This window comes from Orcinus orca, chromosome 19 (assembly GCF_937001465.1).
Source record: "Orcinus orca chromosome 19, mOrcOrc1.1, whole genome shotgun sequence".
NCBI classification, from domain to species: domain Eukaryota; kingdom Metazoa; phylum Chordata; class Mammalia; order Artiodactyla; family Delphinidae; genus Orcinus; species Orcinus orca.
The window spans coordinates 27,073,021-27,087,074 of NC_064577.1; the positions used below are offsets into that span (position 1 = coordinate 27,073,021).

Here is a 14,054-nt window from a genome sequence, read left to right on the forward strand (position 1 = left end):
GGGGGTGCACTTTCTCGGCCCCCGGGAGCACTGATGCCCCCCATCCCATCCCATTTCTGCACGCAGGTCCCAACAGTCAGCACCGTGGCTCCTGGCCAGCGACTGTCCCTGGGCTACTCGAGGCCCAGGTGCCTGGGAATTTACACCCCCTGAGGGCAGCCCCAGCACAGGGCTGACAGTGAGGTGGTGTGAACGCCCCAGTTCCTTTGCCCCGGTCTGCACGGTGCTGAGATGGGACCTACGCTGTCCCCAGTGGGGTGGGGCTGAGCCCACATCTCCCTCGGTGGGACTCGGCTTTGTCCCCCGCGAGGGCTTGGCCTCTGCTCACTTCCCCACGCCCCATGGCGGGATTCTTGGTCTCTGCACTCTGGCTCTTGGGTGGATGAGTCTTTATTGCGGGACCTATCCTGTGCGTTGCAGGATGTGTAGCGGCGCCCCGGCCTCTACCCTCTAGATGCCAGGGGCACTTCCTTTCCACCTGTGACACCCAGACTCTGCCCAGTATCCCGGGGTGGAGGCAAGGGCACCCTGGCTGAGAAGCACTGTCCTCCTGGTTTTTCCTGGGAACACTGTCTAATAAATCAGGCTCACAGGGATCTGGGGCTCAGGCCTGCTTCTGGGGAACCCAACTTTGGGCGAGAAGCCGGCTCAGGGAGGCAGGGCGACGGCAGCCAGGGCTCTAGGCTGCAGTCCCATCCTCCACCCAACTGGACACGGTCTCCTCTTGAGAAGGAGGGGAGAGAGGAAGGAAGCTGGTCTCACCGGCTCGCCCTTTAGAAAATCTGGGCAGGGCAGGACCCTGGGGAGGGGAACTCCCAGATCAGCTCTGGAAGTCTGCTGGAGCCCTTGCTGACCTTGGCCTCAGAGATTTGAGCCCACTTTCCATTCTGGACCAGGGCAAGAGACTCACAACTAGCCCACTCCCAGCCGTGCACGAGGAGATGGTGTGAGCTCCCGGGCCGGCTGCGGGTGCCCCCCCACCGAGGCCCCCCAGGCCTCCCCAGTCCCGGTGGGCAGTCACCTCTCTTCTCCGTGGTCACCACCAAGGCCTCGGCGGCCTCTCCCCAGCCCTTGCGGGTCTGGGCCGTGATGCGGAACAGGTAGACGGACTCTGGCTTGAGGCCGGTGGCCGTGAACTGGCGGGCGCTGGGCACGAGCACCTCCACTGTGGCAGCGTTGGCCGTGGTGGCGTTGAGCCTGTGTGTGATCTGGTAGGCTGCGGGGAAGGAAGGAGACGGGCCGTGCTGGGAGGTGGGGCTGCGGGGGGCACGAGCAGGTGCTCTATGCAGCGTCTGCAACCCCCAGCCCAGCCCCCGACGAGGCAACTGAGGCTCAGGGAGGCCAGGCCACCTGCCAGGAATTGACCAAGCTGGAATTCCAGCCCAGGTCATTCTAAGCCCAAACGCCTTCCCCCCACCCCCCAACCCCCCAGCCCCATCGACTCTGTCTCCAGAGGCACAGCTTTCACAGGGGGCGGGCGCTGCACGATGCCAGGACTGAGCCCTGGACCGGCATAGGTGGTCCGATCCCCTGTTCTACAGGTGAGGGGCTGAGGCCATGGAGGGAAGCCGACTTGCTCAAGTTCACACAGCTGTTCATTTCAAGCCTATGAGTCTTCTCGTGTGTGTGTGTCTGCGTGTGTGTGTGTGTGTGTGTGTGTGTGTGTGCGCGCGCGTGTGTGTTAGTAGGAACCGTGACTACGAAATGATGCTTCCGAACTGTAGCATCCCCCCTGGGTGCCTCAGGCCTCGTTTCCCACCTGTGGGCGCGGCTGCGCTGAGTCAGCCCCTGCGCCCTCACCTGGCTACACTTAGGAACAGCGGCCGAGGGTCACCACATGGCCAGTGCCCTGGGGACCTGGGTCACGTGAGGCACAGAGCTGACCAATGGTCCCTAAGACACCTGAGCCCCAACCTTGCCCTCCGGCTGATAATCTTACAGGCTGAGATTTCCAGTAGGAGAAATTAGACTCACAACCATTCTTGAGGACATGTGGACACTTGTCCTGGGCTTAGCCTCTCTCCTGCCAAGACTGAACTGCCTCCTTTACACCTTATACCTCCTGCTTCCTGCAGCCAGGGCCCGGGCAGGGTACAGGCTTACCAAGAATGATGCCGTTGGGGGCAGCGGGGGGCTGCCAGATGAGCCGCACCGATGTGGTCCTCACCTCCGGGAACAGGATGCCCATGGGTGGTCCCGGGACTGGAGGGGACAGAGGAGAAGCAGGGGACACTGCAGCTGCCGCTCAGCCCCTAGACCAGCCCGGCTCCGGCAGAGCAGCACGGCGGGGGGCAGGGGAAGGGGTCACTCTGCTCGCTGAACTTTTGAGGAGTGTGTGTCTGTGCTTGGCACCGTGTCCTCACACAAGACGTGGAGATGCTATCAGTGAGGTTTATGCGTTACTTGGCAGGAACTAGACGGGGCCCAGGCTCCAGCTTTGGGACAAATGAAAGCGCCAACCCCAAGCACACACCACTCCTCTTTCTGGACCTCATCTGGGACCCGCGGGCCTGGAGCTCCACCGCTCCTCTCTCTGGGCCTCACTCTGGAACCCGCGGGCCTGGAGCTCCACCGCTCCTCTCTCTGGACCTCACTCTGGGACCCGTGGGTCTGGAGCTCCACCGCTCCTCTTTCTGGACCTCACTCTGGAACCCGTGGACCTGGAGCTCCCTGCCCAAACAGCCCCAGGCATGCTTTCCTTCTACAGGGGCCCGGAACCACCCCCCTGAGGGTGTAGACTTGTCCCTCTGGACGGAGGGATGGCCAAGGGGCAGGTGTTTTGGGCAAATGGATGGAAACTGAATGATATGGGCCAGAGGAGATGGGGGCGGGGGGGAGACAACAGAGTCGGGGGACGGCTGGGGGGGCAGCTCTTCCCAGGCTGCCTCGATCTAATTCGGAATGCCAAGAAATCTGAGATTTCTAAACTTGAACTGGGCCTTCCAGGTCATTAGGAGGGTATATCTGTCACGGCAGGAGGGTAGAACATATTTAATTTAACAGATCATTAGCTTCATTTATCACTTTAGAACAGAGACATATGGTGTTTGGGCTTCGCTTTGCACTCTCGTCCCGACCCCACCAGTGTTTTTGGTGAGCAGTATGTGAGGATGTGTGTGGGGAGGAGAAAGGGGGGCAAAGGACCTGTCAGCTCAGCCTCCGATGGGGAGTTTTGCTGCAGAGATGAATGCCTGGAGCCCGGCAGGCGTCACTCGTTTGCTAACAGGGCCCGTAGGCTTGTGTAAAGGAAAAAAATCAAGCTTTCGCTTGCACAGACCTGCACTCGGAGAGAGCCCGCCCCAGGGGAGCAAGAAATCAAAGCGGGCACAAAGCCTCTTTTCTGTTCACCTGTCCCAGAGAGACTGGATCAGATGCCAGTCTGCCCTTGCATTGTCACTTCTTCCTTAGGGATGCGCAGTTTGTAATTAGCATCCCTTGCAGTGGGGTTGGTGGCCCTCAGTGACCTGCTTCCCCCAGCAGAAGCCTGAGGCCACGGTTCCCTTTGGGGCAGAGAGAGACCTCAGAGGGGCGGGGCAGGGCTGGGCAGGGTAGGGGTGGACAAAGCGCAGCTCTCAGCCTTCCCCAGGCTCCCAGGGACGGAAACGTACCGTCATCCAGCGTCCGCTCCAGGATGGCAGGATGGCTGGGGCTGCCGTCCCCGATGCGCGTGAAGGCTAGCACCTGCACCTCGTACAGCACGTATTTGCCCAGGCCTGTGAGCTGGACGCTGCGTGACGAGTTCCCTTCCACCAGCCAGAACCGGGGCTGGGAGTCTGAGTCCTTCTCCTTATACAGCACCTGTTGGAGCCCAGCGCAGGGGTGAGGGCCTCCGGCCTGGGTCTGGTCCCGCCAGAACCTCTCCTATCTCCTCCCCAGGAGCCAGGTGGGTGAGGATGAGTGGGTGGACCTGGGGCTCCCTGGAGGGGCTTGGTTCCCAGGTTACACAAGCCTAGTGCTCGGGGAGGGAGGGGGACACAAAGATGCAGTCAGCCATGGAGCTGGAAGGTTCCTTAGAGAGCATCCAGCTGAGAAAACAGGCCCAGAGAGGGGGCGTGACTTGCCCAAGGTCACACAGCCAGTAGTGGCAGAGCTGGGATGTTAAGCTACGTCTCCTGACTTCCAGGCTGGGGCGGTAGGTGCAGCTTTGGGAGGAATTCTAGAAGATAATGGAAATTGAAGCTGGGCCCATCGGGGCTGAGAGTGAGGCTTGGGGCACCCAGTGTGGCCTCCTGGGGGAGGTAGAGCTGCCCCAAGGACCTCAGGCCTTCATGGAAGCTTCCCCACCCCCAAGGGAGGACTCCTTGGTTGTCATGGTGACCAACGGATGCCGCCGGCAGATCCCCCGTGTCCACTGTAGAAGGCAGAGTCCTGGGCCCCAGGGGGTCGCGAGGACAGGGCGCCGGGACAGGGAAGTGGGTGCAGGGGCTCCAGCCCCCTCCCGTGCTCGGATCTGGGACTCACCTTGTAGCCCAGCACCAGCCCGTTGCGGTCGGCCTCTGGGACTTCGCTCCAGCGAACCAGCATGCTGCTGGAGGTGGTGGCCAGCACAGACACGTTGGTGGGGCCCGAGGACGGCACTGGGGGAGAAAGGAGCGGAGAGAAGCAGCTCACGACCCAGAGCGGACCCGACAGTGGAGGGGGTGGAGTGGGGTCTGAGGAAGGAAACGGGGCACGGTCCCCAAATAGCAAATTATTCTGCGACGATGATGCCTTTGGCTCCGGAGTGTCGCAGATGCTGCTTCTGGCTTCAGATCAGCCTCCCTGTTATCCCCCCTCAGACTAACGTTAGGATGAGGCTGCATTTCCTGCCGGCGTAGCAGCGAGGGGTGGGGGAGGGGCTAGGGTGGGAAAGCAGCCATCATTTAAAGGGCGTTAGGAAAAAGCCACAGAGCTACACGCCACATGCGGCTGGATGAGGGCTGCCTGTAGGCCGGGAGCACATATTCTGTGGGTGTCCCCTTGCCAGGCCCCTATGAGCCGCTGCTGCTTCTGGAATGTTCTGAGAGCTCACCCAACTCGTACCCTCTCCCCACCCCCCCACCTCCATCTTGGGGTCTCACAGGCACTGCTGCGTGTCAGGGTTAAAAGTGGGGACACAGGCGGGAAGCCCCTCCTGGGAACCTCTGGAAGCAGTGCTGGGAAAATCAGGTTCTGGAAGGCGCGGCCACGCACACACAGGGTGCTCTGCGGGACGCTGAGCACAAGTAGGAAAAGGAGCCCAGGACATTTTCGCACAACAGCTCCAGCCTTTGAGCCCTTAGAAGGCCCTGAGGGCAGAGAGACAAAGGTGGGGGGTATCCCCAGGCCCCAGGGCGGTGAAGCGGGTGGGGTAGCTGGCATGAGGGCGCAGTACCTGACTCCCGGGTCCTGCCCAGCACCGTCTGGCTCCAGGGCCCGCTCCCGATGGCGTTGAAGGCCTGCACCTGGACGCGGTACTCCGTCCACTCCTCCAGGTCTTCGATGGTGTACTCCCGTTCCACGCGGTCCTGGACCACGTGGCTCAGTGTCTTGCCGTGGCCGTCCGCCCGGCTGTACTTGATCTTGTAGCCCACCGACTCGGGGTTCCCGTTGTATTTCATCTCTGGGAGAGGCTGCGGGAGGGCAGGGTGGGAAAAGCAGCTGTGAGGCCAGGCCCACCTAGCGTATGGAAGAACTGCCTGGCTCGTGCTGCCTCTTCCAGGCAGCCTTCGGGATTACCCAGCCCACTGTCCAGCCCGTCAGCACCCATGTGAGGCGCTCTCACCCCTGGGTGTGGCTTAGTTGTGTAACTCTGTGCTTCTGACAGTCCCACCATCTCCCTGTCTCTCTACCCTGGGCTCAGAGGAGAGGCGGCATCCACTCTTCATTGTGCAGGTGACAAATTTATGACCCTGCCAGGGGAGGTGGCCCTGGTGAAGAGAGGCATAAAGGCTGTCTGTTCCACACTCAGCACCTTTAGCAGTAGCTGTCTCTGCCACTTAACTCCTTCACTCAGCCTGCCAACATATACGTATGTAACTGCCTACGGCACGCCTGGTCTCAGGTTGTGTCTGCCCTTGGAGAAGCAAGCACGTGAAGGCAGCATCTCAGGCATGGGCGGAGCTCCAGTCACTGTCAGGAGGTCCTTCCATCCAGCACACGTCCGTCTCTCCCGCTGCAGTTTCAGCCTCCTTCTTTTTGTTTGAGTCTCAGTGAAGAGAAAAAAGACAGCTTCATCTCCTGAGCCTATGATTAGGCTGGTGGGGCTGTGGTCACCGGCTCAAGGTCATGTGGATGACCTTGGGCAGTGCTGATAAGCGGTGGAGGTCTTTGTACACTGGGGGCAGCCTGGGATCTGAAGCAGGCGCGAGCTGAGGGTCCAGCCTTCAGATTCTCCTCTGAAGGTGACAGGGCTGGAGCTGGGGCATCCTCAGCCCTCCCCTGCCCGCATTCTGCTTCCCCAGAGGCTCCAACGAGCCCGTGATCCACAGGCCCTGCACGTCCTGACCTACTTTCTCCGGCTGCTCGGCCTCTGCCTCACCGCCTACATCCCCCGTCCCTCCCGCCAGCCCCCGCTCCTACAGACACTTAGTGAAGCAGACTAGAGGCCATTAAGACGGCAATCAATGGGCCTGAGAGCTGGAGATGGGCCTCGAGCACATGCCCTCCTACCTGCTAAGGAAAGGCAGCGGGCCATGCGCCATTAGGTGGGACCGGAGGGGCCCGGGGCCCCGCACAGTGCAACCCCTGCCTTTTATTCCCCCTCCAGCTCCCACCCTACGTACCAGACTTTTTAGCCTTTTAGTATTTGGAAACCTTAAAGTGAGATGCAGAAGGGACGCGGGGAGCAGCCTGGAGGGGAGCAGAGCTGAGGTGAGAAGCGGGGGGTCAGCGAGGGGCGAACTGGGCCTGACAGCTCTGCCTGGTGCTGGTCCCAGCCGCCTGGGAGGGGCGTCGTCATTCATAACTAGCGCTCGTCTGGGCTGACGGCCATTAGCGCCTCCATCAGGCGTGTCCAGGCAAGCGAAAGGCAGCAATGACTTTCTGGTAAATCTCAGCCCACAGCTCGGGGTTTTGCAAGTTGAGTTTGGGGCAACTAGTAAGACATCTTTAGTGGAAGCAAAAAAGAGTTGCATGGCTGGAGGGGCCTGGTGAAGTGGAGGCAGGCAGCTCCCCCTGAAGCTATCATTCCTGGATTCTCTAAGGAGCCGGGCTGTTCGGTGCTGGCCCCACGTCTGCTTGTCTAGGAATTCCTCTTGGGTTGCTGCTTTGTGGCGACCGCACCGGGAAACGCGGTTCCAGGCGATGTCCTGGGGGAGAAATGCTCTCTCCTGTTCCCCAGAAGATGAGCTGGCTCAGGGGTTAGGGCGGCGGATTTTGGGGGCCAGACTCCCCGGGTTGGGATCCCGAGCCCTGCTGTTAACTAGGGGGTGTGGGGGGGGGTCTTGGGCCAGTTATTCCACCTCTCTCTGCCTCAGTTTCCTCATCTGTAAAGTGGGGGCCAGGATCACTGTCACAGGCTCGTGGAGAGGGTTCAAGGTCCAACTCTGACAGCACTCAGAACCCAGCTTGGCAGGAGGAGAAGCCCTCTGCACGGATTACTCACTCGTGCAGGGTCACCGGGGTAATGACCCTCGATGTGGAACCCTGATCTGTGGGGACAGAGCCTAATGCCTCCCCGACCCCCCCTCAACCTGAGAAGCAACCCCTCCCTCTCTGACTTGGTGGGTGAGACAACTTACATCCGAAGCCCAGAACCACCCCGGGAGCTGTGTGACTGTGGGTGAATTCCTAACCTCTCGGAGCCTGTTTTCTTAGCTGTAAATTGGGAGAGTACCATGTCCTTTGCAGGATTACTGGGAGGATTAAATGGAAGAAAAATAATGTAAAATGCTTGGCGTGTGGCAATACTCAATGAACAGTATTTTCGAGCTTTTTTTCACGTGGGGCGTTTGTTCATTGGACTAAGACTGATGCTCAGAACAGAGGAGGGGCCTGGAGGGAATCCCGTGGACGCCTGCTTTGAGGCAGTGACACCTCTGCAGGGTGCTGAGGCCCGAGGAGACGTCCCACCCCCGCCGCCCTCGCGGGAGCCTCACCACCCAGCGGAGCCACAGGCTGGTCTCACTCGCCGTGCGCAGCGTCACGTTGGCCGGGGCCATGTCAGGGGGCGCCTGGAGGGTCTGGATCTTTCTGGAAGGCTGGCTGGGTGGGCTAGTGCCCACGATATTCACCTGGCGCATGCGGAAGCTGAGATGGGCGGAGAGCGGTGAGCAAAATGGTGAGGGCAGGACCCCAGGGCCAAAGCCCGTCCCAGGCCGGGCAGCCCCCGCCCCTTCCTCACCCATTACCTGTAGTAGGTGAAGGGGTTCAGGTCGGGCACCTCCATGGACCGGGCGTCGGGCTCGTTGGGGAGCTGGTGAATCAGCAGCCACTCCTCTCCCTCCCCGACCACGCCCACCTGAAAATGGAGACACCCTTAGACCTGGCCAGCCTGCCGGGCTGAGATGGGGGTGCTGAGCCCCAGCTCCCGGGAGGTATAGCCCGGCCCAGGGAAGGTCTTGACACAAACCCCAGGGCTCACCCGGAGGGCACCACAGGGGGCCCCCATCTTTCCAGGCCCTTAAACAAGACTTCAAGTGGGACCCCGAGCCCTCCTGCATCAGAAGCTCACGGGATGCTTATTATAATCCCACTCCTGGGCGCTGCCCTTGACCCAGCCAATCAGAATCCCCGGGGGTGGTGCCCAGGAGCCTGCATATCTATCAGCAGTAAGCTTCCCAGGTGATTCTCCCCAACACCCTGGCATGCTTCTTAAAACCCCAGCTAAATCAAAATCAGAATTTCTGGGGGGGGGGGACCCAGGTGCTGGAACTTCTGAACACTCCCCTGGTGCAGGCAAAGGTGAGACCCATGGTTGTAAAGGGCTGCAGGAAGCAGCTGGTTATTTCTCTAGGCTAGCCAGTCACCACCCTGACCAGAGGAGGGGTGTGTGTGTGTGTGTGTGTGTGTGTGTGTGTATGTGCGTGTGTGCGCACAGGTGAGGTGGAGGTGGAACTGTGGGCATTTTTGGTGTATCTGACCTGATAGTTGCATGTGAAACTCACACAGATTGAAACACACATGTGATTTGCTCTCAAGAGCAGGCGTGCCGCCAAGGCCGGGGAGCAGGCTGCCCAGGCTGTAGGGCTCTCCTCCGGCAGCTTTACCTGGGCCTCCACCAGCCAGCGGGAGATGGAGGTCTTCCCATCATAACCTGGCCTGAACTGCAAGGTCACGGAGCGGGGGCCGATATTGGAAATGCCCAGGTTGGTGGGGGCTCCTGGGAGTTCTGGAAAAGGAAAACAGGGCAGGAAAGGAGTGAGAAGGTCCTTCCACCTCCCACAGGACTCTCCAGGCACAGGGTGGGTGGGGGGGGCCTGTGTGTCGCAATTTCCTAGACACCTCGGAGTAGGAGCATGGCCGAGGCCTCAACCCACAACACGGCCTTCGGCCCTGCATCTAAGGCTCACTGTGTTCAGACCAGGGACCGAGGTAGGCTTGGGGCTGAGAGAACCCCCCAGGGCCAGGAAACGGGGGCTGGGCTTCCTGAATGAATTCTCTCCATCTACACACAACCCATTACAGCCCTCCCAAACCAATAATGGCTGAGGGAGGTTAGAAGGAGGGGTGAGGACGGGAGGAAGCCCCTGTATTCTTTTTTTTTTTTAAATTATTAACTTTATTTAGTTTTTGGCTGCGTTGGGTCTTCGTTGCTGCACACGGGCTTTCTCTAGTTGCAGCGAGCGGGGGCTACTCTTCGTTGAGGTGCGTGGGCTTCTCACTGCGGTGGCTTCTCTTGTGGAGCACAGGCTCTAGGCACATGGGCTCAGTAGTTGTGGCTCGCAGGCTCTAGAATGCAGGCTCAGTAGTTGTGGCGCACGGGCTTAGTTGCTCCGCGGCATGTAGGATCTTCTAGGACCAGGGCTCGAACCCATGTCCCCTGCATTGGCAGGCGGATTCTTAACTGCTACACCACCAGGGAATTCCCAAAGTCCCTGTATTCTGACCAGGAACCCTGGGGTTCAGGGTGAACAGAGAGAGAACAGATTCCGGGGTCGGACTGTCTGAGTTGAAATCCAACTCCACTGCTTCTGATGCTGTGTGCCTTTGGGCAAGTTACCTAACCTTTCTGTGCCGCAGTGTCTTCCTCGGTAAAATGCAGATGATAATAATACTGCCTACCTCAGGGTTGTTGGGAGGGCTAAGTGCACGGATGCACTGAGCTCTGGGCCAGGTGAGCACTACAGTGTATCACTTGGGGTCAACTGAAGCTCAGCTATCTCAACCACCTCGGTGGGCAGGTCGAGGGATTCTGGCCACATTGCACAAGCACAGACTTACAGACCCAGACAGGACCACGTGGCTATCCAGTGTGTCTCTCCATAGACACAGATGGGGAAACTGAGGCACGGGGGGGACGCTTGACTTGCTCAGGGTCACAGAGCCTGGCAGAAGCGCGATGGGGGCCAAAGCTTGCTGTTTACACCGGGGGTGAGGGTATTCTCACCCTGCTCTATCCCCTTCCCAACCAACATTTCCACTGGTTGGAATCCGTTTGGACCTTTTGGGCGACAGTGAGAATTCTTCCCCTGAATCATAGATACCGCTGCTTGATGCGGAGCCTGGAGCAGGATGGGGGAGCAGAGGGAGGGGGCAGTGGCGGAAGGAGGCAAGGGTGGGGTTCTGCGGGGGCCCGGGCTCCCCGAGAGTCAGGGGAGGAAGCGGCAGCAGCCCACACGGCCTCACCATCACGAGGATGCTGCCGGCCCTGGGAGGACCCGGGAACCCCAGACTCCAGGGAGGGGAGAGCTGTGTGGGAAGAAGCCAATCTTCCTGAAGAAGGGGCCTCCTCCCGAACAGGAGAACAAGAGAAGCCCAGCGCTGGGGGCAGGCACCCACCTGGAGGCACCCCGGAGGAGATGGTTGAGGCAGACACCTGGCCCTGGCCCTTGGCGGTCATGGCGGCCACCTCGATGGTGTAGGTGGTGAGCGCGGTGAGGCCCGTGACGCGGTACTCCAGGGTGACGTTGGGCAGGTAGTGCGTCACGCGGGTGTTGGTCCGGTTATACTCCTCCCAGGAGATCCGATATCCTGGGGAGAGGCCCCAGTGTGGTGTGAGCTTGGCTGGGACCTTAACCTTCTGCCCTGCTTCTCACTTCCTTACTAGTCTGGCAGTTAGACACGCATTGGAAGGAGGGGGCTGAGGGAGGTGGGAGCATCGTGCCTGGGGCCCCGGGTGTAACCTGGGTGGGTACCCCTCGTTGGGTGTGGATTGCAGGAGGGAGGGTGGGTCATACGGCTGAAGATCTGGGATGCGGCTCAGAGCACAGGGGCTGAGAGCCTCCCATGAGTCCTTTCGAAGAAAGAGTGGCCTGCTGGGAGGCTCTGGGTGCACACTAGGTCGAAGGGAGGGGCATGGACGGGAGGGCCTTTGCCGCCCATCTCACCCCGGGGCAGCGATGCCGTGGCGCCTACCTGTGAGAATGCCGTTCTTCTCCCCTGGTTCTTGCCAGCTGACCTTCAGCGAGGTGTCCAGGATTTCAGTGAAGCTCAGGTGTCCCACGGGCCCTGGCACTGTACCCAAAAGGGTCCCCCACCCACCCAATGCCAGTTAGAGCCGGAGAGAGACCACCGTCCTCAAGACAGCCCGTGGGGCTCCAGGGGTGACCCCCGGCTCGAAGACAAGAGCAGGGCCGTCCTGGGCCTGGAGCGCTCAGCCTGGCCCGCAGAGGGGGGTGGGGGCAGAGGGAGCCGGGGTTAGGGTGCTGCCTACCGTCCTCGTGGGTGCGCGCCAGCTGTGGGGTGCTGCGAGGCCCGTCGCCAGGGGTGGTGAAGCACAGCACCGAGGTGAAGTACTCAGTGAACTTCTTCAGGCCCGACACAAAGCCCACGTGGATGCTGTCTTGAAAGTTGGGCCGGGCGGTCACCATGGTAACCTCCTCTTCCTGCTCTGGCTCCCAGGCCATCAGCTGCGGAGAGGAAAGCCACTCAAGCAGGGCGGCAGCGAGCACGCGCCAGCAGAGGCCCAGCGCTTTCCCACAGGCTGGGCCAACGGACAGAGAGTGTCCAGGAGCCCAGCTTTCCTAGGGTCCCTCCTCCCAGGGAGGGGAGGCCGGGCGGATACCCACAGGCCACTGGAGCATCTGTCCTCTGGGAGCTCACTTTGGTGTGCTACTCCATTTGCTGAGTGATTTACTCTAAGCAAGGTACCGGGCAGGGTGGTTTCAGTGAGTCCTCTCCCACTCGATTCCCACAGCAACCCCACAGGGAGGTACTTGACCAAGACTGGCTACATAATTTGCAGGTCCAGTGCGAAATGCAAATGGAGGCCCCCTTGTTCAAAAATTACGAAGAATTTCCAGACGGCAGCAGAGCATTTAACTGAACGTGGGGTCCTTCTGAGCGTGGAGCCCTGAACCCCCACACAGGCATGAAGCCAGTCTTGTTTTTTACAGATGACGAAACAGGCTCAGAGAGGCTAAGTGACTTACAATGTATCACACAGCTCCTGGGTAGCTGAGGGTCTTTGCTTCTACACCTGGGCTCCCATGCCTTTCTCTGCCTGGGCCGGGGCAGTGCCTCCTAAGAACTCCAGTATGTAGATAACTCTCTCTTTTAAACTTGTTCCAAGTTGGGATTTCAACTGTAACCATCCTCTAGAGGTGGAGCATTGGCAAGAAAACCCCGTCTGGAAATTCAGCATCACTTTTCCTCTAATCTCCACTCTACATATCCCAGCCATAATTGCATAAACTCCCCACCTCCCCTTCCTTCCTCTTTTATTAAAAATTGAAGAATAAAGTTGATTTACAATGTTGTGTTAACTTCTGCAAAGTGATTTGGTTATACACATTTATACATCCTTTTTTTATTATTATTTTTTTTTTGCGGTTCGCGGGCCTCTCACCATTGTGGCCTCTCCCGTTGCGGAGCACAGGCTCTGGACGCGCAGGCTCAGCGGCCATGGCTCACGGGCCCAGCCGCTCCGCGGCATGTGGGATCTTCCCGGACCGGGACACGAACCCATGTCCCCTGCATCGGCAGGCGGACTCTCAACCACTGCGCCACCAGGGAAGCCCTATACATTCTTTTTTTTTTAATATTCTTTTCCATATGGTTTATCACAGGATAGTGAATATAGTTCCCTGTGCTATACAGTAGGACCTTGTTGTTTATCCATCCTATATATAATACTTCAGCATTAAATACAGCATCTGCTATGTTAGCATCTGCTAACCCCAAACTCCCAATCCATCCTTCCCCCAGCCCTCTCCCCCTTGGCAACCACAAGTCTGTTCTCTGTGAGTCTGTTTCGTAGACAACTTCATTTGTGTCGTATTTTAGATTTCACATATGAGTGACATCGCGTGGTGTTTGTCTTTCTCTGTCTGACTCAGTTCACTTAGCAGGAACATCTCTAGTTGCATCCGTGTTGCTGCACGTTCCTGCTGCTTCTTGACCTCCCGCCCCACACTCCTATTTTCTGGGCCCTTTGTCTGTCTCTAACAATGACAGCTGGTCTCACAGATTTCCTCAATTATTTCAAATTGATTAAATAGCAATTAATGGTGAAAAGCTATGCTGGATGAATTTTAATAAGCCTGGGTATTTATAGACATAAAACAATACCACGCCGATGTCTCTTGATTAACTCAGACCCATGACAATGCTTCATCTCCTCCTTTTCATGGCCGTGTGTTTATAAAGCATGTTTGGAAATTTAATTGGTATTGTGAAAAGATAGCCTATAGCAAGTTAATTAGATACCAATTAGACCCTAAAAATACTAATCAGAAACACTAAGTGGTATTTAATACGTAGGTTAAATACCATCCTTATTGCGGTTATCTTGTTTCATAGCAATTCAATTGCTGAACTTTGCTGGAGTAGATTAAGAAACAAGCTTGATGTTTTAATATACTTTAATCAATGTAATTGCGAATTAATTACACCATTAGAATTGTGTGGTGCATTCTCCAGTAAGTGCAAAATCTGGGTAAATATTATTTTTTCGGGTTTAGGCCAATTGTGATCACTACTATTTAAAAAAATAA

General features: G+C 58.2%; 2 protein-coding genes across 4 annotated transcripts in view; one reads left to right on the forward strand and one right to left on the reverse strand.

Annotated features, from left to right (window-relative positions):
• The window catches only part of RPL38 (ribosomal protein L38), a 797,591-nt gene that overhangs the window by 134,173 nt on the left and 649,364 nt on the right, over positions 1–14,054 (forward strand). The window lies entirely within an intron of this gene.
• The window catches only part of SDK2 (sidekick cell adhesion molecule 2), a 267,076-nt gene that overhangs the window by 43,042 nt on the left and 209,980 nt on the right, over positions 1–14,054 (reverse strand). For both annotated transcript variants that reach the window (XM_033438412.2, XM_004275434.3), the window contains exons 19-29: positions 11,774–11,969; positions 11,476–11,574; positions 10,900–11,091; positions 9,168–9,289; positions 8,310–8,419; positions 8,058–8,208; positions 5,354–5,591; positions 4,462–4,577; positions 3,609–3,798; positions 2,104–2,202; positions 1,022–1,216 (exon numbers count right to left, since the gene is read on the reverse strand). In XM_033438412.2, the coding sequence (XP_033294303.1) occupies positions 1,022–1,216; positions 2,104–2,202; positions 3,609–3,798; positions 4,462–4,577; positions 5,354–5,591; positions 8,058–8,208; positions 8,310–8,419; positions 9,168–9,289; positions 10,900–11,091; positions 11,476–11,574; positions 11,774–11,969 (1,708 nt within the window). The remainder of the gene's footprint in view (positions 1–1,021; positions 1,217–2,103; positions 2,203–3,608; positions 3,799–4,461; positions 4,578–5,353; positions 5,592–8,057; positions 8,209–8,309; positions 8,420–9,167; positions 9,290–10,899; positions 11,092–11,475; positions 11,575–11,773; positions 11,970–14,054) is intronic.